The sequence below is a fragment of the Moschus berezovskii genome, chromosome 27 (assembly GCF_049115385.1).
Source record: "Moschus berezovskii isolate FMDL1 chromosome 27, NW_MosBer_1.0, whole genome shotgun sequence".
In the NCBI taxonomy this organism is placed as follows: Eukaryota; Metazoa; Chordata; class Mammalia; order Artiodactyla; family Moschidae; genus Moschus; species Moschus berezovskii.
The window spans coordinates 16,095,094-16,119,625 of record NC_142486.1 but is presented as its reverse complement, the minus strand read 5'-3'; the positions used below and the strand labels follow the sequence as shown (position 1 = coordinate 16,119,625).

Sequence of the window (24,532 nt, the reverse complement as noted above, 5' to 3'; positions counted from 1 at the left end):
CAAAGTGAAAACTACATTTCCCAAAGGGCAGCGCGGCACGTCACAGAGGATGACCGCGCATGCGTAGAGGGGTCCTCCGCGCTGCGGCTAAGCTCATAAAAGGGAAAAGGGCTGTGTGGGTCTCGTCCTGCCGCGAATCTTCGAACGTAAAGGGCGTTGTCATCTGCAGACTCTGAAGAGCATTCGAGGGCCCGCGCGCCTGTTCCTTCCGTCGCAGTTTCCAGCGCGACGTGCTTGTTCCATCCGTGGCTCTGTAGGTAGGTATGGGTCGCAGTCTGGGACACCCCCCTTCCGCCGCACACCCCCGCCCGGAGGATGGCGGGAGCGGAGGGCCGGGGGTCCCCACTCCCCGGCCTCGCTGAGGCGGCTCTTGAGGCGCGCACGCGCCTTGGCGGAGAAAGGCGGGGCGCCGGGAAGGAGGGCTTGTGCCGACCGTCTGTACTGTCTGCGCGTGCGCTCGCCCGCCCTGCGCGGGTGGGAAGCCGCTGCACGTGGAGCTTGGCGCGGTGGCCGGGGGAGGTTGGGTATCCAGGCCACGTTCGAGAAGGCTAGAGCAGAGGATGGGCCCGGAACCTTGATAGCATTTGTTATTTGCTCACGATGTGCCCATCTTAACCAAACAACCTCATTCTTCATTCATATTTCTCTTGGCGCCTCATTTCTCTGTTCTTGTTTGCAGCCAAAACTTCGGTCTGTACTCCCTAGCAATTTTTCTCCTCCAGACCCACTCCAGTCGGGCCTGGGCCCCCACCCTTCCACTGAAATAGCGCCTTGTCAAAGCCACCAGTCATCTCTAGGTCACCAAATTCAGTGCTTAGTTTTCAGACCTGTAGCAGTATTTAATGAAATTGATCTCTTTTTGCTATGGAATGTGCTGAAGTGTGACAAAACTTGGAAGGAAGAGTATAGATTTTATAGTTTGCAGGCTTGCAGTGGCAGCTCGGCTAGTATTTCCTGAGTTACCTGGCATGACTTCACCCAACTGAACTGCAGCTTCCCCAGCTGTGAAGAAGGTGGGCTTGTAGCATTGGTGTAGGCTAAATGAGAGTCACCTTTGAAGCTTCAGTACCAAAGCCTGGTAGGTATTGGGTAGGGGTGCAGGGTGGGATAGGTGGAAATCATCAGGTCTTCTTAATTTAAAAAAGGAAGCTAATTGAGAGACTTCCCCGGTGGTCCAGTGGTTAAGAATCTGCCTTGCAAAGCAGGGGACTCAGTGTTTGATCCCTGGTCAGGGAACTATGATCCCACGAGGTGTGGGGCAATTAGACCAAAGCACCGCAACTACTGAGCCCACAGCCACAACCAGACAGTCCATGGGTCCCACATGATGCAATGAAGATGCTGCGTGCTGCAGCTAAGACCCGATGCAGCTAAATGAATGAATGAATAAACATTTTCTAACAAAACAAACTAATGTAGATTCTTACTGATGTGGCTAAATTGAGGGTATGGGATCTGAATGTAGTCTTGGATGCCCTGCTTCCCTTTGACTCATAACACAGCTTTTTTTGTCCTAAGTCCTATATGATTATTTTTAGAGTGGTTTAAGTATAGACTGTTTTCATTTGTTTGTAAGAGAGGCTCAGACAGCAGTTTTAGTCTGCGTGTTTAGCAGTTACTATGTGCTTTTCCTCACAGCCTTGGTCCCTATGAATTACCTCTTTTTAGTCAAACTTCTCAGTTGCAGGTAACAAAAAGTTAGCCCAAACAAGCCTAAGCAGAAAAGGAGTATCTGTTGACTCTTAAGAGTCCCAGGTGGACCAGCTTCAGGTATGGCTGTATCAGAAGCCTTGGTTATGTCACCAGTATTTTCTGTGTCTTTTCAGCTCTGCTTTCCTCCATGTTGGTTTCTCCCTCAGGCAGGCAACAATCTCCATTAGTTCCAAGCTTCTGTGCTACTCTCTTAGCCAACAGAAAGAGGTCATTTTTTTTTTCTGGTAGATCGCTTCAACAAGAGATTTGCAATTGATGTTGGCCAGATTTGGGTCACATATCTCTTCCAGAAGCAGTCGTGCTGGGCAGGAAGACTGTAATACTTCATGGGCTCAGGTCGTGTACCCAGCCTTGGAGCCAAGATGGGATGGTTTCCCAAAGGGAAATTAGAGTGCTGTTACAAGACCTGAATGTTTACTTAAGAAAAAGGAACAGGTTTCTTTAAAAAGATCCACATGTGACTGCTTTTAGCAGTTTTATTCATAATGGCCCCAAATGGACATAGACGCTGTTCAGAGAAAACAGGTTAAATAAACTGGCTTGTTCATACAAATGATGCAACGCAGCCATAGAAAGGAACAAACTCCTAATACACACAGCAACACAGATGAATCTCAAAACACATTAAGTAATAAGTAAAAGAAACCAGACGCTAAAGTATATGGATGGCGTGATTATATTTCTGTGAAGTTCTGGAAAAGGCATAACTGGTTTGTAGTAGAACAAAGCAGAACAGCGGTTCCCCTTGTGGGTAGAAGAGAAAGTCAGTGGAAAGAAGAGGGTTCTAGGACCCAAAAGGTTTAGGGTTACTGGGCCTTGCCTCAAAATTCATAAGAATTCTGAAACCTTATGGGGATTACGTAAGCGCCTCTTGCTTTGAGACTAATGCTGAGATCAACTGGGACCCTTGAGCTTGGATAACAGGCGGTTTGGGCTGAACATTCAGTTTCCTCCCAGCTGGGAGCTCCTTGGCCTTTTCGGTTAGCTGTGGTTCCAAGTCTGCATTCCCACGCAGACTTGCTTGTTTTGCACCAGCAAGCTTAGTGTTCTCAGAGTGGAAAGCTACAGGAACCTTTACTGAGAGTGTATTTTCTGGGGAAATTCAAGTTCACAGCTGACTGGATCTGGAGGTAGCCGTGTGTGCATGCTCAGGCAGAGTTGTGTCCGACTCTTTGCGACCCTATGGGCTGTTGCCCACCAGGCTCCTCTGGCCATGGCATTCTCCAGGCATTTGCCTGGAGCGGGTTGCCATTTCTTCCTCCAGGGGATCTTCCTGACCCAGGGATCAAACCACCTCTCTCGTGGTCTCCTGCATTGGCAGGCAGATTCTTTACCACTGAGCCACCTGGGAAGCCCAGAGATAGCAGTAGTTTATTGTAAAATCATAAAATGAGGTGCTTCTCCCAGGCAGGGTGCTAGCTAGTGGGCACAGCTCAAGCAGGAGAGGACCCCTTAAATGATGGCGGCGGTGATCACTCCCCCATGCTTGGGATGTGTCAGCGTTTTCTGTTGTTTGTGCCTTTGACTGCTTTGCTCAACTTAATAATACAGTCCCTTATCTTTTCCTGGCACTGCCTTATCTACACTTCAGAATTACTCCACATCAAATAGAAACGAAGTGAGATGAGAGCATTTAAAAAGTCACAAGTCAGCGTTTTTTTGTGTGTGAGTGTGTCCTGACAGTTGGTGTAGGGGCTTCCTCTGCCTTGAGACAGGCCTCTCATCAAATTTGGGGCCCTCCTTTCCCGCTGCTGCCTTGTGGTTGCAGGATGAGGCCCTCCCTGGCTTGGTATTTGACCTACTCCTCTTCCAGACCACATGGGTCAACTTTTTCACCTAAGTTTGCTGACAGTTTCAACCGCAGTTTCGTGTGTCTGTTTCTGCATCTACTCATTGCAAAAGGTTTTATGAGACAGCATTTTTTTTTCTCTTAAATATAAGAGTGGGATCTTTGTAGAGAAATACCCAAGAAACAACAGTGTTTGCTTCAAGGAGTGGGCGATTTCCTGAAACTGCTTATCAGTGGGATTATTGATGAAAGGGGCTTGTTGATGACAGCAGAGATGACTATTCTTGCCTGTGGGGCTTTCTAGGCTGTTTGGAGAAGAAAAGATCTACCTGCATCTACTGGCTGAAAAGCTGTTCTAGATCTAGGTGAAAGTGTTAGTCACTCAGTCATGCCCAGCTCTTTGCCACCCCGAGGAATGTAGCCCTCCAGGCTCCTCTGTCCCTGGAATTCTCCAGGCAAGGATACTGGAGTGGGTTGCCATGCTCTCCTCCAGGGGATCTTCTCAACCCAGGGGCTGAACCCAGGTCTCCTGCACTGCAGGCAGATTATTTATCTTCTGAGCCACTAGGGAGGCCCGTAGGTCTAGATAGGTTCCAGGAAAAGTTAAATAAGAGTTAAATTAGGCTTCCTTAGGGTTAGTCAGACAAAACCAGTCTTGAGTTGGTTGTTGAGGAAAATGTACCCTGGCAAAGAAGGAAAGGGTAGGTCTTCTTCCCTGGTGGCTCAGTGGTAAAGAATCCGCCTGCCAATACAGGAGACACAGGAAACATGGGTTCGATCTCTGATCCAGGAAGATCCCACATGCTGCAGAGCAACTAAGCCCATTTACCAGAACTACTGAGCCTGTGCTCTAGACCCCAGGAACTGCAATTTCTGAAGCCCATGTGCGCCTAGAGCCCGTGCTCCACAATGAGAGTAGCCCTTGCTCGCCACAGCTAGAGAAGAGGCCGCACAGCAGGGAAGACCCAGCACAGTCAAAAACAAGTAAAATGAAAAAGAGGGAAAGAATGTGCCTTTCAGGCTCTTTGGAGGGCAGGGTGGGATGGGACAGGATATCTGTGTTTGAGCATCTATAGATAAGACACACTGGAAGGAATGTCAGCAGATGACACTAGATAGGCCTCAGGGCTGGATCCCATCCTTCCCCCTCCTGTCCCTTCACATGCAGCCCTGCTCTCTTATCCTGGGACTTGTTCTCGGGTGTGCCCCTGCCCCTCAGCCAACATGCTTCATTTCCTCCACCTGTAATCCCTCTGTCTACTTGCCTCCCACTCAAGCCTCCACCACTGTCTCTAGGTCATAGCCCTGCTAGCTGGGAATTGCTGTCTTCGTTGCTACCACACCCCTCCTGCATGGTCCCTCCCATTGACAGTGTTCCTCCCCACCCCAAGGTCATCAGTAACACCCTATTCGATCCTGGAGACAGTCCTTTTCTGTGGCATGTGGTATTATCCCTTGAGTCGCCCTCTCTCATAAACGTCCTGGCTTTGAGGGAGATTAAGGTTTGGAGTGACTGTGTGGATCACAATAAACTGTGGAAAATTCTGAAAGAGATGGGAATACCAGACCACCTGACCTGCCTCTTGAGAAGCCTATACGCAGGTCAGGAAGCAACAGTCAGAACTGGACATGGAACAACAGACTGGTTCCAAATAGGAAAAGGAGTACATCAAGGCTGTATATTGTCACCCTCCTTATTTAACTTATATGCAGAGTACATCATGAGGAACGCTGGGCTGGATGAAGCACAAGCTGGAATCAAGATTGCTGGGTGAAGTATCAGTAACCTCAGATATGCAGATGACACCACCCTTATGGAAGAGGAACTAAAAGCCTCTTGATGAAAGTGAAAGAGGAGAATGAAAAGTTTGGCTTGAAGCTCAACATTCAGAAAACAAAGATCATGGCATCTGGTCCCATCACTTCATGGCAAATAGATGGGGAAACAGTGGAAACAGTGTCAGACTTTATTTTTTGGGCTCCAAAATCACTGTGGATGCTGATTGCAGCCATGAAATTAAAAGACGCTTACTCCTTGGAAGGAAAGTTATGACCAACCTAGATAGCATATTAAAAAGAGAGACATTACTTTGCCAACCAAGGTCCGTCTAGTCAAGGCTGTGGTTTTTCCCGTGGTCATGTATGGATGTGAGAGTTGGACTGTGAAGAAAGCTGATCACTGAAGAATTGACACTTTTGAACTGTGGTGTTGGAGAAGACTCTTGAGAGTCCCTTGGACTGCAAGGAGATCCAACCAGTCCATTCTAAAGGAGATCAGTCCTGGGTATTCATTGGAAGGACTGATGCTAAAGCTGAAACTCCAATACTTTGGCCACCTCATGCGACGAGTTGACTTACTTTAAAAGACTCTGATGCTGGGAGGGATTGGGGGCAGGAGGAGAAGGGGACAACAGAGAATGAGATGGCTGGATGGCATCACCAACTCGAAGGACGTGAGTTTGAGTGAACTCCGGGAGTTGGTGATGGACAGGAAGGCCTGGTGTGCTGTGATTCATGGGGTCGCAAAGAGTCGGACACGACTGAGCAATTGAACTGAAGATTTGGAGATATCATTGCACAGACAGGGCCACGGGAGGAGGTTACCTAGGAGTGAGAGGGACAGCAGCCCGGCTTGAGCCCTGAGGAGTGCCAGCATTTCTGATTCTATTGATATATGTATTTGGCCGGGCTGGGTCTTTGTTGCTGTGCGGACTTCTCTCTAGTTGCAATGAGCGGAGGCTGCTCTGTAGTTGAGATGTTCAGGCTTCTGTCTTTGCAGAGCACAGGCTCTAGGACACGCAGGCTTCAGTCGTTGCGGCACGTGGGCTCAGCAGTTGTGGCTCACAGGCTTAGTTGCGGCTTCATGGCCTATGGAACCTTCCTGGATCAGGGATCGAACCTGTGTCTCCTGCGTTGGCAGGCAGATTCTTTATCCCTGAGCCACCAGGGAAGCCCAGCTCCAGCATTAAGACAATGTTCAGGAGGGAGATCAGCCCAGGAGACTGAGGAGGAGCTAAGATGAGATGTAGGCAACCCACACAGCAGGGAGGCCCTGAAGCCAGAGGTGGAGGAGGGAAGGGACACCTGTGCCCACATGCTGACACATCAGGTTGGATCCAATGCTTTGACCTGTAGGAAGTGATTCACTTTTCTCGAGAACATTTTCGCTGGACTAGTGAGGATGAAGCTAGCTGAAAGTGGGTTGAAAAGTGAAACAGGAGTGAAGAAGTAGAGAGGCACATCTTGGACAACTTTAATTTTGAAGTGGAACCAGGGATGTGTGGGTCCGTGAGGTGAGCATGCGGTTCAGAAGCTCTTACTTATTTTTAAGATGGGTCCTTGCCCCAAAGTGTGCTTGTTTGCTTGTAAAGCATAGGAAAAACATGTCAAGTGGTGCAAGAGGAGATGGGGTTCAGAGCACAGATGGAGGAGGGTTTGGTCTTCAGTAAGTAAAAGGACAATCTTGTCTTGAGGGAAGGCGGAATGGAGCTCTGCTGCACGAGGTCATGGTTTTGATGGTGGGATTGTTTCCAGAGACCTCATGATCTCTGGCTTGTCATCTGAACAAAGTAGGAAGCTTGGACATCAGTAAAGGGGACCCAAAGTCAGGTATGAGGGCAGGAGAGCAAAGGTACTGAGGAGAGAAGAGGTTTGAAGTGTCCAAATTATCAGAGAAGGTAACTGATTTTTCTGGTAGCAGAATGGGAGTGGTTGCTGTCCATGTTTGTATAAAGTAAAACCCACCTGTCCATTTGGGGGGCTTCCCCCTGTTTTAATATGCACAGGATTGGCATGTAGAAGGCAGGTGGTTCTGACCAGGACTCTGCTTTATGTGGCAGGAGAGAGCAACCCTTTTCCATGCTGATCCGGTCTGTCCCAGGATCTTCCCCCGGGACTCATCCTTGGTTGTGGTTCAGTGGGGGCGCTTTCCCCCTTCCTCTTTGCTCAGCAGATCATCCGTAGCCTCATCAATGACCTTTATGCTGCTGCTGCTAAGTCACTTCAGTCGTGTCCGACTCTGTGTGACCCCATAGACAGAAGCCCACCAGGCTCCCCCTTCCCTGGGATTCCCCAGGCAAGAACACTGGAGTGGGTTGCCATTTCCTTCTCCAATGTGTGAAAGTGAAAAGTGAAAGTGAAGTCGCTCAGTCATGTCCGACCATTAGCGACCCCACAGACTGCAGCCCACCAGGCTCCTCCATCCATGGGGTTTTCTAGGCAAGAGTACTGGAGTGGCTTGCCATTGCCTTCTCCAACCTTTATGCTATTCATCCTCAAATTTATCCACTTTGAATCTCTTAAACTCTAGATCCCTGATTTCATGTGGTTCTAATTAGTGCAACTAGACTTTTTTTCTTAAGGGCCATGTTATTCTTTGTATTAAAATGCATTATATAAGGCCTGCAGTGGGAAAAATAGAGCTGCCCATGTGAGGAAACAAAGATGTGTCACAGCTAAGTTGGACTTCATAAAAATTGAGAACATGTGCTTTAAAAGACACAATTCAGTAATCACTTTTATAAAACCAATAAAAATGGGCAAAGGGCAGTTCTCCCAAGAGATACAAAAATGGCATTTCAACACATGAAAAGATGTTCAACATCATTAGCCATCAAGGAAATACAAAGCAAAACCACTGGTTAGCATTTCATACCCACTCAGATGGCTGTAATCACAAAGGCAGATGATATCACACATTGATGCAGATAGCAGAGATAGCAGAACCCTCCTATGTTGCTGATGGAGATATAAATGGCACATCTGCATTGGAAACAGTCCAGCAGTTCTCAAAAGCTTAAACATAGAGTTACCATATGACCCAGCCGTTGTGTTCCTTGGTACATGCCCAGAAAATGAAAACATGTCCGCAAGTATTTATAGCAGCATTGTTCATAATGGCCAAAAAGTGAACACAACCCAAAATGTACATCAGTTGATGAGCTGATATACAAAATGTGGTATATGCAAACATGGAATATTATTAAACAATAAAAGAAAATAAAATTCAGAATAGGTAAATATCTAGAGACAGAAGGTAAATTAGTGTTTGCTGAGGGCTGGCAGAGATGGAGATGGACATGTATTTAAAATGTACAATTCAGTCAGTTCAGTCGCTCAGTCATGTCCAACTCTTTGTGACCCCATGGACTGCAGCACACCCAGCTTCCCTGTCTATCACCAACTCCTGGAGCTTGCTCAGACTCATGTCCATTGAGTCAGTGATGCCATCCAACCTCTCATCCTCTGTCTTTCTCTTCTCCTACCTTCAGTCTTTCCCAGCATCAGGGTCTTTTCAAATGAGTCAGTTCTTCACATCAGGTGGCCAAAGTATTGGAGTTTCAGTTTCACCATCAGTCCTTCCAATGAATATTCAGGACTCATTTCCTTTAGGATGGACTAGTTGGATCTCCTTGCTGTCCAGGGGATTCTCAAGAGTCTTCTACAACACCGCAGTTCAAAAGTCAATTCTTCAGCACTCAGCTTTCTTTATGGTCCAACTGTCACATTCATACATGACTACTGGAAAAACTAAAGCCTTAACTAGACGGACCTTTGCCAGTAAAGTAATGTCTTTGCTTTTTAATATGCCGTCTGGGTTTGTCATAGCTTTTCTTCCAAGGAGCAAGCATCTTTTAATTTCATGGCTGTAGTCACTATCTGCAGTGATTTTGGAGCCCAAGAAAATACAATTCAGTGGTTTTCAGTATATTCAGAGTTATGCGGTCATTACCACAATCAATTTTATAACATTTTGATCTACCTGGCCAAAAAAACCTTATACTCATTAACAGTCACTCCCCTTCCTTTTACAAATGTCTCCACCCACCCTCCCACCCCCCGCCCCGGCCAGCTTTCTGTGAACTTGCCTATTCTGGCTATTTCATTTAAAGGGAATCATATAATGCAAGGTTTATTGTGTCTGGCTTCTTTCACTTTGCATAATGTTTTCAAGGTTCGTCCGTGTTGTCGCGTGTATCACTACTTCCTCCCTTATTATTGTGATAATAGTCTGTTGTATGAACAATATCACATTTTACTTCACCCAAACCCACTCATACAGTTTCTCCACGTCCTCAGCAGCACTTGTTATTACGTCTCGTTTTCGTTACAGCCATCCTAGTGAGTGTGAACTGGTGTCTCCTGTGGTTTTGATTTTCATTTCTGGATGACTAATGATACTGAGCGTTTTTCCAGGTGCTTGTTGGCCATTTGTATATCTTAGGAGAATTGTCTAATCAGATCATTTTTGTATGTGGTCTGAGCTAAGGACCCACATTCAGCCTTTTCACGTGGACATCCAATTGTCCTTGCACCATTTATCAAAGAAGACTATTGTTTCCCCATTAAATTGTCTTGGCAACTTTGTGGAAAATCAGTTGACCATGGATATAGGTTTATTGGTGGTTTCTTGATTTTGTCTCATTGATCTTAGGTCTACCTTTATGCCAGTACCATACCATCTTGATTTCTATAACTTTGTAGTATGTTTTGTAATTCAAGATTATTTTGGTTGTTCTGGATCCCTTGGATTTTCATGTAAGTTTTTGGATTAGCTTGTTAATTTCTGCAAAGAAGCCAGCTAGGATTTTGATAGGGCTTTGGATCAGCTGGTAAAGAATCCGCCTGCAATGCAGGAGACCTGGGTTCGATCCATAGGTTGGGAAGATCCCCTGGAGAAGGGAAGGGCTCCCCACTCCAGTATTCTGGCCTGGAGAATTTCATGGACTGTATAGTCCATGGGGTCACAGAGTTGGACACGACTGAGTGACTTTCACTTCACTTGTTGAAACTATAGATCAATTTGGGGAGTAATGCTACTTTAATAATATTAAGTCTTCTGATCCATGAATATGGGTGTCTGTTTATGTAGATCATCTTAATTTTTTTAAACAGTGTTTTCTAGTTTTCAGAGTAAAAATTCTGTGCTTTTCTTACTAATTTTATTCCTAAGTGTTTTATTCTTTTTGATGCTATTGTAAATGGAATTTTTTCTTAATTTCATTTTTAGATTGTTCATTGCAACTGAATAGAAATGCAATTGATTTTTGTCTTAGCGATCTCCTCTCCTCTAACCTTTATTAGTTCTAGTAGTTGTTTAGTGAGTTTCTCAGGGTTTTCTTTAACTTTTTATTTTGTATTGGAGTATAGCTGATTAACAATGTTGTAATAGTTTCAAGTGAACAGCAAAGGGACTCAGCCATATGTAAACATGTATCCAGAGTTTTCTGTGTACAAGGCCATGTCTTCTGCAGATGGATATAGTTTTACTTTTTTCTTTCCAATCTTGGTCCTTTTGTTTCATTTTATTGCCCTAGCTAGAACCTCCAGAACAGTGTTGACTTGTTGCTGATCTTAGCGGGGAAAGTTTTAAGTCCTTCACCAGTAAATATGATGTTATCTATGGGTTTTCATAGATGCCCTTGATCAAGTTGAGGCTGTTCTTCTGTATGCCTGGTTTTTATATTACTTTTTAAATAAACAAAAACAAAGATTTTTAAGAAGATAAGAATATTTACATACAAGGAATTCAGTTTACTACTCAGAGGGGTGGGAGAGATTCAGTGTGAAGCTGATCTTTGTGGATATGGAGATGTATTAATTGAACCACCTTTCCCAGAAGGTAGGGGAGGGGGATCATGTAAAATTTCAACATCCTAAAAAATGTTCCTTTTTTTCTTCCCATCTCCTTTTCTCTTTAGGCATGTGTCCATTTTTACCTAGTTACAAAAGCTTACTTAAAAAAAAATTTTATTGAGGTATAGTTGATTTACAATGTTCTGTTGATTACTGCTGTACAACAGAGTGATTCAGTGTTATTTATATATATATATATATATATATATATACACATTATTTTTTCCTTAATTTTTAAAATCATTTTTTAATTTATTTTTACTTTCTGGCTGCACTATACAACTTGTGGGATTTTATAGTTCCCCTGACCAGGGATTAAATTAAGGCTGTCCAGCAGTGAGAGTGCAGAGTCCCAGCCACTGGACCACTAGGGAATTCCTGAAACTCTTTTTTAAAATATTCTTTTCCATTATGGTTTAATCATAGAATTAAATTAATCATAGGATTAATATAGCTCTCTGTGCTATACAGTATGACATTGTTGTTCATCCATTCTATGTGTAGAAACTTACATCCGCTAACCCCAACTGCCCATTCCATGTCTTCTCCCGTCCTCTTCCCCTTGGCAACTGCCAGTCTGTTCTTTGTGTCCGTGATTCTGTTTCTGTTTCATAGATAGATTCATTTGAATCATATTTTAAATTCCGCATATAAGTGATATCGTATGGTATTTGTCTTTCTCTTTCTGACTGATTTCACTTAGTATGATAGTCTTCAGTTGCATCCATGTTGCCGCAAATGGTATTATTTCATTCTTCTTTATGGCTGAGTAGTATTCCATTGTATATATGCAACACATCTTCTTTATCCATTCATCTGTTGATGGACGTTTAGGTTGTATCTTGGCAAAACAGTAGCTTACTTTTAAAATCACCTATTATTGTCTTTTATCCTGATTATCTACTGTTGCATTTCATCAGAATACATTTATCTTACCTTAAGTCAGATACTTTTAGTAGTTAATTTCTCTTCCTTCTACAGCAAAAAAAAAAAAAAAAGTAACAGTGCTTTATGACTTGGAAAGTGTCTTCATATAAGATCTTATTTGAGTCTTCAAGTGAAAGTCGCTCAGTCATGTCCGATTCTTTGTGACCCCGTGCACTATACAGTCCATGGAATTCTCCATGTCAGAATACTGGAGTGGGTAGCCTTTCTCTTCTCCAGGGGATCTTCCCAATCCAGGGATCAAACCCAGGTCTCCCTCTTTGCAGGTGGATTCTTTACCAGTTAAGCCACAAGGGAAGCCCAAGAATACTGGAGTGGGTAGCCTATCCCTTCTCCAGCGAATCTTCCCAACCCAGGAATCGAACCAGGGTCTTCTGCATTGCAGGTGGATTCTTTACCAACTGAGTTATCAGGGAAGCAAAAAAAAAAAAAGGCAGGAGGAGGGTAAACCAGAATGCTTGAATCCAAGAGCTGGGGCTACGGCGTGCTGCTTTTGGAAGGTACTTAATAAGTACTTCTCACTTGTTTGAACATACTGAATCCAAGCATCATTGGACTGGGGAAGAATTCCAGGACCACTTGCCACTGTATTAGTTTCCTAGGGCTGCTGTAAACAAATGACCATAAATTGGATGACTACAAACAAAAGAAATGTATTCTTTCACAGATCTGAAGGCTAGAATTCCAAACTCAAGCAGTTCTGTTAGTTGCAGAATCAAGGGTAGGGTCCTTCTTGGGGCTCAGAAGGAAATTATGTTCCATATCTCTCTTCCAGTTTCTAGTGGTTGCCAGCAGTCCTTGGCACTCCTTAGCTCGCAGCTGCCTGACTCCAGTCTCTGCCTCTGTCAGATGGCTGTCTTCCCTCTGTATATGTCTGTCTCTCCACCTGGCTTTCTCTCTGTCTCTTGTTTCTTCTCTTATACGGACACAAGACATATTGGATTGTGTATGTGTGTGTGTACACAGTCGTGTCTGACTCTTTGCGACCCCATAGACTGTAGCCCACCGGGCTTCTCTGTCCATGGAATTTTCCAGGCAAGGAAGTTGGAGCACATTGCCATTTCCTACTCCAAGGGATCTTCCCGACACAGGGATTCAATCCACATCTCTTATGTCTCCTGCCTTGGCAGGCAGATTCTTTACCACTGTGTCACCTGGGAAGCTGCATGAACTACAGGGAAGCCCTCATGTTGGATTAAGGCCCACCCTTTTCCAGTATGATCTCATCTTAACATACATGTTAATTACATCTGCAAAGACGCTGTTTCCATATGAGGTCACATTCACAAGTACCAGAGGTTAGGACTGCAGCGTCCTAACCAGAAGAATGGTTAAACCCACAACAACCACTAACAAGTTCTTTTTTCCTCCCCTCCCCGCAGGCGCCCCTGTATACCATGGCCCTGGTGTCTGCTGATTCCCGAATTGCAGAACTGCTCACAGAGCTCCATCAGCTGATCAAGCAAACCCAGGTAAAAAGCCACAGCCCTGCACTGCTAGAGGGGATCATGGGCTGTGATATTGAACTGTGGAGGGGGCAGGGGTGGTTGTGTTCAAAGAGATTGGACATGCTGGAACCACGATGATGTCATGAAGGTGAGAGGAGGAGCATGTAGGGTATGACCACCGTGCCTATTGGATTTTCGTGCAGGATTTCGTGGTTCTTTTTGATTAGTTAGAGCAATATTGCGATACGGAGCTATATTCACATACAGTTCAGCCATTTAAGGTGTACAGTCCAATTTGAATCCAATATTCAGAGTGTTGTGCAACCATCACCGTCATCAATTTCAGAACATTTTCAAAAAAGCCCCATACCCAATAGCAGTCACTTTCCGTATGCCTCCACCTCCTTGTTCCAGGGAGACAGAGACACTCTTATCAGGCAAAATATTCCAGGTGTGTTTAGAGGTTATTTCCCAAGAGCTGGTCAAGGCCCAACCCTGTTTTGAAATGCCCAGAGTTTGAAAACCCTAGCCTGCTGAATTAATCCTTAACTGCATACCCACTTCCCTAGCCCTTGGCCTAGGGTCTGTTACAGCAAAATAATCATTTGAATATTTACATTTAGTATAGCATTTATAGACAAGGGCATGGCAACCCACTCCAGTATTCTTGACTGGAGAATCCCCATGGACAGAGGAGCCTCGTGGGCTACAGTCCTTAGGGGTCGCACAGAGTCGGACACAACTGAAGCGACTTTGCATGCATGCATAGCATTTATATAGAAGATACAGGTATACCTGATATAATAGTATCAGAATGAATACGTCTGACATTTGCAGGAATCCTTGTAGGGTTGAGATAGACTTAAGGAAACAACTAAATCTGTTCTATAGAACCATTACATGCACTTTCATATTTTGTCCTAATTTGATTACCCAATTTCCTCTTTCATCTTCCACTCTCTGTACCTTGTGATAGATTTATGTGAAACTGTTTAGCATCAAAATCAGCTGATGAGTCAAATCCAGTTCCTCCTCAGGCCAGTCATCTTTTATCAGCATTTCATTCTCAGAAGACTTTGACTCAGTCTCCTGATATATTTGGTCATCAGTATCAGTATTAGCCTATGATTTACTTAACAAAACATAGTTAAATCTTACTGACAGTACCAATGTGTTATAACACAATGAAGTGTGATCATAGTAAAATTGGTTTCATTATAGAACAGATCAGTAAGAATTAAGGAACAGTTTCTTATGCCTTTGCAACAGAAGTGGCCATTTACCAGATTAATGAACAGGCTTTAGTACAGTTGGCCATGATTCAGTTATTTCTGAATTAGTGGGCTGTTTCAACTATGTGGTATAACTGCGTTCACTCTTAACTCCATTTTTCCAGATGGCTACCCCCTCAGGTTTTTTAGAAATTCTGACATAAAGGTTAAAAGGTAAAGTTAAATTTTCTTTCTTAGGAATCATCCTAGCTCCCAGCATCTTCACTTGCAGCCTTGGTCCTAGGATCACTGATGTGGGGAAGAATTGTACCAGCTTCCTTCCCTATCCCAGCTTCCCCAGATGAATTGATCATAGATACATGTGTTAATTTCTAGACTCTCAACTCTGTTCCATTGATTTATATGGCAGTGTCACACCATTTGACTACTGCAGCTTTGTAGAAAGTTCTGAAATTGGGAAATGTGTGTTCTCCCATGTTATTTTTGTTTTTCGAGATTGTTTTGGCTGTTCTGGGTTGGTTAAATTTCCATATGCATTTGAGGATGAGCTTTTCAGTTTCTGCAGAGAAGTCAGCTGGAATTTCAGTGGGGGTTGCATTGAATCTGTGGATCACTTTGTCTTTTTTGATAAAGGAGTGTCATTAAATGTATAACTTGCGATTGAACTTTAATGCCTTTTGTACTGCTTTTGCATTAGGTGGGGGAAAAAGTCCTTTTGCCCTTAGGGATTTGAAAGTTGGATTTACAAAATGAGGGCCCTATTTATGGGGCCTCTGGCCAGGGCTGTAGGGTACTTACTACAGCAGCATGAAGGGCCCCCTCATGTCCTGTCAACCTCGTCCTTGTAGGAAGAGCGTTCGAGGAGTGAACACAACTTAGTGAACATCCAGAAGACCCACGAGCGGATGCAGACCGAGAACAAGAGTGAGTAGCTGGGCTCAGGAGAGAAAGGCGAGGAGGGGGGTGGGTGTGAGCTAAGACTGCTGCTGCTGCTGCTAAGTCACTTCAGTCCTGTCCGACTCTGTGTGACCCCATAGACGGAAGCCCACCAGGCTCCCCCGTCCCAGGGATTCTCCAGGCAAGAACACTGTCCTCATTTTCGAAAGCGACTTTTGCGTGTGTCTGCCTGATCCGAAATGAACTGCTGCCTAGGCCTAAAGGACAGTTTTCACTCGGGCCAGGTGACCCAAGATGACCCAGGAGACGGATGACAGACTCCCATGCATCTTTCTCCCTGTGTTTACTCTGCAGTCTCTCCCTATTACCGGACAAAGCTGCGTGGCCTCTATACAACTGCCAAAGCCGATGCGGAGGCTGAGTGCAAGTGAGTACCGTCCCTCTGCTTTGCCATTGCCCGTCTCCTCACCCAGGTGCTGGGCTGCAGGAGCCCACGGCCCCAGCCTGCCCGCCCCCCAGGGATAGGCAGATCCTGACCCCCAGCCTCTCCCGTAGGGCCCAGATTCTCTGGAGCCCACTCTGGACAGTGTAGTTGGTGGGCCGGCAGAGAGGTACTCACTGGGCCTCGGAATCTGGGACCCTCTCAGGGAGGCGGAGAAACTTGAACTAGGGATGGGTAGGCAGACAAGACGGAGTGTGCCAGGGCTGTGGAGGAGCGCCTGCAGGGCGCGAGCATTTGGGGAGTGAGAACTAGCTCTGTGTGGCTGGGGGAGGGGAGGGCACGATGGGGAGGGCCTCCAATACCCAGACTTCATCTTGGAGGCAATAGGGAGCCAAAGATGGTACAAGAGCAGGAGAGAAACGCCCGGCTGCCACACAGAGAACAGACTGGGTGAGATTCAAGTCTAGCTTGGAGACCAGGTGTAAGATATGATGGAGTTGAGCTGAGGGGCAGGTTCTGAGATCAAACTGGGAGAGAAGAAGCTTTCCAAGGCTTTTAGCTTAGACACAGGGGTCTGATGGGGCTCCCCGTGTCAGGATGGGGAGTAGAAACAAAAGGGTGGGGCTGACTGGCGGGGAGGGGACACACTGAATTCTGGTCGGAGGTGTTGCTTTCTTGACTTTACGGCCTGCCCTTGCCCACCCCTGTCTTCTCCCCATTGGAAGGACTGGAAGGTTCACTGTGGGGCCCTTTCCCACTAGAGGGCCTGGAGTTTGGCTTGTATAAGTCAGAGTGACTCACACTCATTTGAAAGTAAAAATCTGACGTTTCCTTCCCAGATTAACTGCCGGCAGAGTGAGGCGACGCCTTCTGCAGCCAGATGGTGTGGGCTCTTCTCTGGCCTCAACTTTCCAGAGTTTAACACTTAAAGCTTGTTTCACAAGTGCAGGTGCCTGGCAGTTGTGCTGCCATTTGACTTTTTCAGACTCTCAGACCTTGCGTTCAATCACTAAACATTAAGTAAGGAGTCCTCCCCTCCAGATACCACGCTGGGAACAGAAGAGCGAGTGAGGCAGATAAGACGCCAGCCCTGCCCACAGGGAGCTCCGTGTCTGGGTGGGGAAATCGTGGTGGTATTCGTGCCCATGTGGCACTGACCCGGGTGCTGTGGTGCCTGTCGGCTCTTCCTAATACTAGTGGTAAACCTCTCGTGAAACTGCAGAGGCCCCAGGAGCCCATGCTGCCTCATCACCTACTCTGCTTTTCCTTCATCTGAGCCCTCAACTCTTCCCACCCAGTTTTCCTCCTGCTTTTGCAGAAAATACAGAGGAGCCCCTCTGTCTTCATTTAACAATCATCTCTTTGGGCAGGAGTCAAAGGAGACAGATCAAAGATGTCACTTTCCACGGGCCAGTGCAGGCAGGTAGCCTTTCTGGGGGGAACAAGATATTTTCTTCTTCTTTTCTCAAAATTTATTTTTTAAAACTTTATTTTGTATTGAAGTGTAGCCGATTGACGATGTTGACATTCTTTTAAGTGCATGGCAGAGTGACTCAGCCATAGGTATACATGTATCCATTCTCCCCCTACCACCCAGACTGCTGAGAACAAGAAATTTTCTGACACTGATTCAGAAGGCATTTCTCCAGATGCAGCTCCAGGAGGGCAGAGCGTCAGGGATGGTGTCCTCCGTGACTCTTTGGCCACAGACACTAACAGCCTCGCTCAGAGTTCCATCGCAGGAAGGTAGTTTGATGAGTAGCTAAGCCAGTGCAGGCAGATGTCCAGTTTAACTTTGTGAGGACCTGGTGGTCACAGCCTCAAACATTAAGTACCTGGAGCAGAGAATGAATGCCTTAGCGCCTGGACTGTCTGAGCCAGGTGCTGAGGTCTGGTCAGCAGGCCACTTGCCTGTGGGCACCTGCGGCGTGGACACCGTCCTGTGCTGACCGGGGGGAGGGCTCTCGTCTCGATCCATCACAGAGTGTGTCCGTTGGGAAGCTGGAGGGAAGGTATCGTCCCTTCTCAGGCCTGACAGGGTCACACACAGACACAGACCAGTTACAGGGGGGCAGAGAAGCTGTGTGCCTGAGAGTCTAGAGTCTGTTGTGTTTATCCTCCCGCTGGGGCTGAGGGAGACCACGCAGCCAGTGCTGCTGCTAGATTCCTTCTTCTGTAGATGGCCAGAGGGTGGGCAGCTCCCAGGCAGTTCCATCTGTGCAGCACCCCTTGGCTTATTAGCTGCTTTCTATCTGCCTCTGCAAGCACAGTTCCAACTATCTCAGCAAGAGAGAACAAAGCCCACAAACAATTTTAACTCATTTTCTTTTTAAAAGTTCACTCTAATCAGATAATTACTGTGAACTGGTATGCAGCAGTACTGGATTACTTTAAAGAGCCCACACTGGTTAGGCCCTTACTAATGGTTGGGGCAGATGACACCACCCTTATGGCAGAAAGTGAAGAGGAACTAAAAAGCCTCTTGATGAAAGTGAAAGAGCAGAGTGAAAAGGTTGGCTTGAAGCTCAACATTCAGAAAACAAAGATCATGGCATCAGGTCCCATCACTTCATGGGAAATAGATGGGGTAACAGTGGAAACAGTGTCAGACTTTATTTTTTGGGGCTCCAAAATCACTGTGGATGCTGATTGCAGCCATGAAATTAAAAGATGCTTACTCCTTGGAAGGAAAGTTATGACCAACCTAGATAGTATATTAAAAAGCAGAGACATTACTTTGCCAACAAAGGTCCATCTAGTCAAGGCTATGGTTTTTCCCGTGGTCATGTATGGATGTGAGAGTTGGACTGTGAAGATCAATCCTTTGTGTTCATTGGAAGGACTGATGCTAAAGCTGAAACTCCAATACTTTGGCCACCTCATGCGATGAGCTGACTCACTGGAAAAGAGTCTGATGTTGGGAAGGATTGGAGGCAGGAGGAGAAGGGGACGACCGAGAATGAGATGGCTGGATGGCATCACCGACTCTGTAGACATGAGTTTGAGTGAACTCCGGGAGTTGGTGATGGACAAGGGAGGCCTGGCGTGCTGTGATTCATGGGGTCGCAAAGGGTCGGACACGACTGAGCGACTGAACTGAACTGAACTGAATGGTTGGGGAGGGAAGTTAGGGCTCAGGGTTCTTGGCTGAGGACCCTTCAAAGGATCAGCCAGCAAGAGGCCTTTCCTCCACTATCCCTGGGGAAGCACGCCTCTTGGGGTGGCCCTTCCCTGAGGGGTGCTGACAGACTGCAGGCTTCCTGCTAGAAGGTAGAGACCCATGCTTATCTGGATGGTCATCCTGATTGACCGTTCTGGTTCAGAGAAGCAGAAATTTCAGTTCCAGAAAACTGCTATTGAAATAGTAAATAATCTTAAAACATTGTTTCCTCAGACCTCCCCGGTGGAACTTGAGTAACTGGGTTGTGGTTCAGTAGCTAAGTTGTATCAGACTCTGCAGACCCCATGGACTGCAGCAATGTTACATTCCTTTCCTTGGAGATTCACAATGCAAATTAAAGTGGTAAAGGCTAAGCCAAGTTCTGCAACAATTTAACTCAGTATTACACAAACTTAGCTGCCTGTGGAGTATATTTACACACTGCTTCTCCTGGCTTTGCCCAGAGATTCTGATGTAACTAAAGTGGAATTCATGCGTTGGTATTAACTTTTTATATGATCAGGCTTATGTAAATATTTTTACTACATTTGCTTTTATTGTTCTCTGTATAGTCAAAAAATTTTTTTTCTGAACTTTTTATGTTGCAGACACGGTCTGATGCCTCTTGACCTCTAAACGCGTCAGTCAGCATGTGCTTTACAAAAGGACATTCTTAAACAGCCATGGCACATTTCTTAAAATTATGATATTATACTGATACAAAACTATTAACTGAGCTACAGATCTTATTCAGATGACCTTGATAGCAAAAGAACAGAATATTTTCCTCATGCAGATTAGTTTTCCTGTTTCTTTAGTCTCTCTCAATGTGGAACAGTTCCCAGGCTGTCTCTGCTTTTTATGACTTTAACATTCTGAAAATGATAAGCCAGTGTAGAATCTTCCTTTCTTGGGTTTGTCTGCTGTTTCCTCACAATTAGATTCAGGTTTTATATTTCTGGAAGTGATGTCCTCCGTCTTCATATTAGAAGGCAAAACTCTCACTGGTAAAGGTAGGCTCTTCCATGTTTCTCCTCAAGTTAGGGCTGTTTTCCATGGTGTAATTGACAGGTATCTTAGCTACTTTGAGACTATGTACATCGCCCATTTCACATCAGACCCCCCGACTAGTTTTGGCATCTGCTGAGGATTCTTAAAACAATTGGGATTCTTTTTAAAAAGCTCCCCAGAGCATTCTGCTGTCCAGCTAAGGCTGAGAACCACGCCATCAGTACCTCACAGAATATAATTTAGGACGTAACTACATAAAAGGATGTCCTCCCATCAAGTCCAGGTGCAGTGATCAGACTTTGAAAGTTCCCTTTGGCCTCGTGGCTTTTACTCCTCTGCCTGGTTGCCCTGTGTCCCAGTGCTCATTCACAAGCCCGTGGTGGGTCTGGCCGAGTGGACCCCGTGTCCGATGCCAGCCACACTGAGCTTCAATGCTCTGAGCCTGCGGCAAGATGTTCATCCCTCACTGCTTCTGTTTGCCCAGTTCCTTCTGCCAAGGCTGCCCCTTGCCCAGCCTTCTGGCCTTTGCCTGACAAGTCCACAAGAGTCACACCCTCTGGGACACCTTCTGTGACCCTACTATGCTGTGTTCTCATGGGTCTCATGCTGAACCAAGGCCTTCCTTAACACGTGGGTTTTTACTAAAGGCTTGCTAGAGGAGTGGGCCGGAGAATAAATGACCTGAAGTGGATTCAGTGCTGCTTACTGCCATTGAACTACTCTTTGGGGGAGGTCCCCCAAACTCTGGGATGAAGAAGCCTTTTTTCCAGCAAGGATTTGTGTGCACTTCGGCTAGGTTTCTTGGGTTCTGGCCACTCTGGAGCCCCCATAATTGAACTCCAGGGGTTTCCAGGGGCTGGGGACAAGTTCCCGCCACTCCCAGCCCTGCTGTGTGCCAAGACAACTCCCCACGGTCCTCCAGAGTGTCACCTCTTACATGTGCAACTAAGGCAGACCCCGAATTCTAACTTCTGTCCTCCGAAATCTCAAGTGTTAGAGGCTGCCAGCACCCCACAGCCCTTCCGCAGCATTTGTCTGATGCCCTCGGGCAAAGGGAGCCCTCTACTTCGCTTACCAACCCTCTTAGGTTGTTTGTCCCACTACTTCCTCCCATCTCATCCGTTCTTTTGTGCTTTTAAGAATAAAAAGTACACACTTATGGTTGATGGTTTCCGGCAGCAGGCTTGGTCCGAGCTGGCCAGCCTGCCGTAATGAGAAAAGGAAGTCCGTGCTTTGTGCTGCATGCAGACCTGACCTCTCCCTTCTCCCCGCCCTCAGCATCCTTCGGAAAGCCCTAGATAAGATTGCAGAAATCAAGTCTTTGTTGGAAGAGAGGCGGATTGGTGAGTTAGAGACCACCCGGTGGAGTGATGGTTCCTGAGAGCGACAGTCTTCCTGTGGGGGCGCCTGTGACTTTAGTCCAGTGGGATCGTCTGGGGGCCTCTGACGGAGAAGCAGCAGCCTGGGGCTGGGAAGGGAATGGGGATGGTCCCCAGTGTTCCCTGAAGACCATGCTGATTCCCCTGCTCTGTCTACTGTCTGGGGCACTTACCTGTCTCCCCTTTCCTACTGCCACCTCCCATTTCTTTTTAAAATCCACACCCTCAGCCATGAAAGCGCAGAGTTCTAACCACTGGACTGCCAGGAAATTCTCCCCCTCCCATTTCGTGCTCTGAAGAGAACCTGGCTGTGTTTTGAGAGCTCACCCTGGGTGTCTTGAAACCAGCCTTCCGCATGGAGTTTACCGACATGAGGCACTGGCTTCCAGATCCCGCAGGCTCCTGGGGCCTTCCCAACTCTCTTGCCCCAGTGAACCCATAGTTCACACCTCCTCACTCATCAAAAATGCTGTCACATCACCAGCTGGGTTTGTATGAGGTGGCTGGGTGTGTTGAACCATGCCTGAGGAGATCAGGAGTCTGTCCACATTCGAGTTTCTTTTTAAAATTTTTTTGTTGTTGAATTATATGTTAATAGAAAAGAACACAGATGTGAACACACAGCTTGCTGAAACTTTTCACTAACTGAACAAAATGTTCCTGGCTCCCAGATCAAGAACTAGAACATGACCACTACCCCACAACCCCAGCTTCTGCCCTTTCCTGTTCCTTCCCCTTAGGGTGTCCACCCTCCTGGTGGATCTCCATCTGTCAGGCGGGGCGGTCTCACTGCGGGCATCTTGAGGAAGGGGCAGGATGCACACGGGCCCTTTGTGCCTCCTCAGGCCAGGGTGCTGCATGCTGAGCTCTGACGGCCCAATGTGGGCAGGCTGGGGTGGGTGCCTGATCTCTGATGTCTGGAGGGCTCACTTCTCTCTTTCCCACAGCGGCCAAGATCGCGGGCCTGTACAATGACTCGGAGCCTCCTCGGAAGACCATGCGCAGGGGGGTGCTTATGACCCTGCTGCAACAGTCAGCCATGACCCTGCCCCTGTGGATCGGGAAGCCTGGTGACAAGTGAGGGCAGGCCCCGGGTAGGGTAGAGGCTGGCAAGGCGGGGCTGGGACTGAACATTTTAATTCCGTCCTCAGGCCCCCGCCCCTCTGTGGGGCCATTCCGGCTTCTGGGGACTATGTGGCCAAACCTGGAGACAAGGTGGCCGCCCGGGTGAAGGCCGTGGACGGGGATGAGCAGTGGATCCTGGCCGAGGTGGTCAGTTACAGCCACGCCACCAACAAGTGAGTGGTCCCCCAGCCCTGTGGGCTGCTCTCCCGTCACCACAGCCGCATGGGCTACACTCTCACCTATCTGCAGGCTGGGAGAAAAGCTACACCCCTGGGTGCCTGTGGGTACCAGGGGGCTGCTTCCCCTCCCTGCCCTCCTCCCCCTTTCTCATGACTTGGACTTCCTCCTCGACTTGGACTGGGACCCTGACCCTTTCTGCATCCAGCCCTTTCCTTTCGTCCGCCCGCAGGTACGAGGTGGACGACATTGATGAAGAAGGCAAAGAGTGAGTGTGCTGCTGGTGGGGGCGGGCCGTGGGAGCCTGGGGGCGGCCAATCTGCGGGGATGGGGCCCCCACCTGACCTCAGCCCCACCCTTAGGAGACACACCCTGAGCCGCCGGCGGATCATCCCACTGCCCCAGTGGAAGGCCAACCCAGAGACAGACCCTGAAGCTTTATTCCAGAAGGAGCAGCTTGTGCTAGCCCTGTATCCCCAGACCACCTGCTTCTACCGCGCCTTGATCCACACGCCCCCACAACGGGTAAGGCAGCCCCCACAGGAGAGGCCGTCCCTAACGTCAGGGCCAGACAGCTCCTGGAGTCACCCTCCCATCTCCTTCCCCTCTTGCCCTCATCTCACAGCCTCTCTGAGCTCGGAGGGCCCTGCAAGTTGCCCTCTGTCTTCTGCTTAGCCTGCCCGCCAGCCCTGCCCTCCGGCAGCGCTGGCCCACCCTCCTCTTCCTGAGCTTCAGAGCCTTAGCGAGCCCTGAGCTGAATGGACGTGATGCGTGCACTAGTCTAACCTCGCTTTTGCGTTGAGATGGGAAGCTCCATGCCCAGGGCCTGTCTTGGAGCCCTTAATTCCAGCCCCGCTGCCTTTTCCTCGGCTGAACCGCTTTCCCTCGTGCTCTTGACCACATTGCCGATGCCCTGGTCACCTGATGACAGTTTAAAGGCTATTCCCGCCTCCTCCTCCAGGATCCTCACTGTCGCCCTCTAGGTTGTCCTTGATCCCTTTAACCCACCAGGCTCCCTGGTGCAACAGCCTCCAGTTATGGCCCACCCATGTAGGTGGCGGTCTCCTTGCTCTTCATCCCTTACTCTTGGCCCTCTGTTGCTGGGGAAAGAGTTCTGTAGTAACAGGGACTGTGTTCACACATCTCTGCTTGAGTGACTATGAGCACAGGAGCGTCGGGTCCACAAGCCAGAGGTTCCTGTCCCTCTAAGCTGAGTGGTGGTGTGGGGCGGGGGGGCTCGCCTGGAGCTCTGTGACCAGTTCCTCCTGTCTGCCTCTGCTGCAGCCCCAGGATGACTATTCCGTCCTGTTTGAAGACACCTCCTATGCAGACGGCTACTCCCCTCCCCTCAATGTAGCCCAGCGGTATGTGGTGGCTTGTAAGGAGCCCAAGAAAAAGTGAAGAGGCCTAGCAGACCTGCAATCAGCTGACACCCTCAAAGGGGGATGCAACGCAAGATTTTGTGATTAAATAAATATTCTTCCTCCTTGTCCATGTCTCCTGGGTTTTGCTTTTCCAGACCCTTTTCTCCCTACCCACTAGGGCGAGCTAGAGGCCACCAGGGGAGATGGCCTCATTG

At 47.4% G+C, this 24,532-nt stretch overlaps 1 protein-coding gene across 1 annotated transcript; it reads left to right on the top strand.

Moving 5' to 3' along the window:
* Window positions 1-98: 98 nt before the first annotated feature.
* On the top strand, window positions 99-24,454 carry SGF29 (SAGA complex associated factor 29). Its single transcript, XM_055409789.2, has 10 exons — window positions 99-257; window positions 13,465-13,554; window positions 15,611-15,686; window positions 16,014-16,086; window positions 21,551-21,615; window positions 22,599-22,728; window positions 22,803-22,949; window positions 23,186-23,221; window positions 23,316-23,478; window positions 24,238-24,454. Exons 2-10 carry the CDS (start codon window positions 13,480-13,482, stop codon window positions 24,352-24,354), a joined length of 882 nt encoding a protein of 293 aa, XP_055265764.1. The 5' UTR covers window positions 99-257; window positions 13,465-13,479; the 3' UTR covers window positions 24,355-24,454.
* Window positions 24,455-24,532: the final 78 nt, after the last annotated feature.

Excerpts from the sequence above, each read along its gene's own strand:
- SGF29 (XM_055409789.2), top strand. The coding sequence starts at position 13,480 with ATGGCCCTGGTGTCTGCTGATTCCCGAATTGCAGAACTGCTCACAGAG. Across the intron at positions 21,616-22,598 it reads GTTGGAAGAGAGGCGGATTG|CGGCCAAGATCGCGGGCCTG; the intron begins GTGAGTTAGAGA and ends TCTTTCCCACAG. Across the intron at positions 23,479-24,237 it reads TCCACACGCCCCCACAACGG|CCCCAGGATGACTATTCCGT; the intron begins GTAAGGCAGCCC and ends CCTCTGCTGCAG.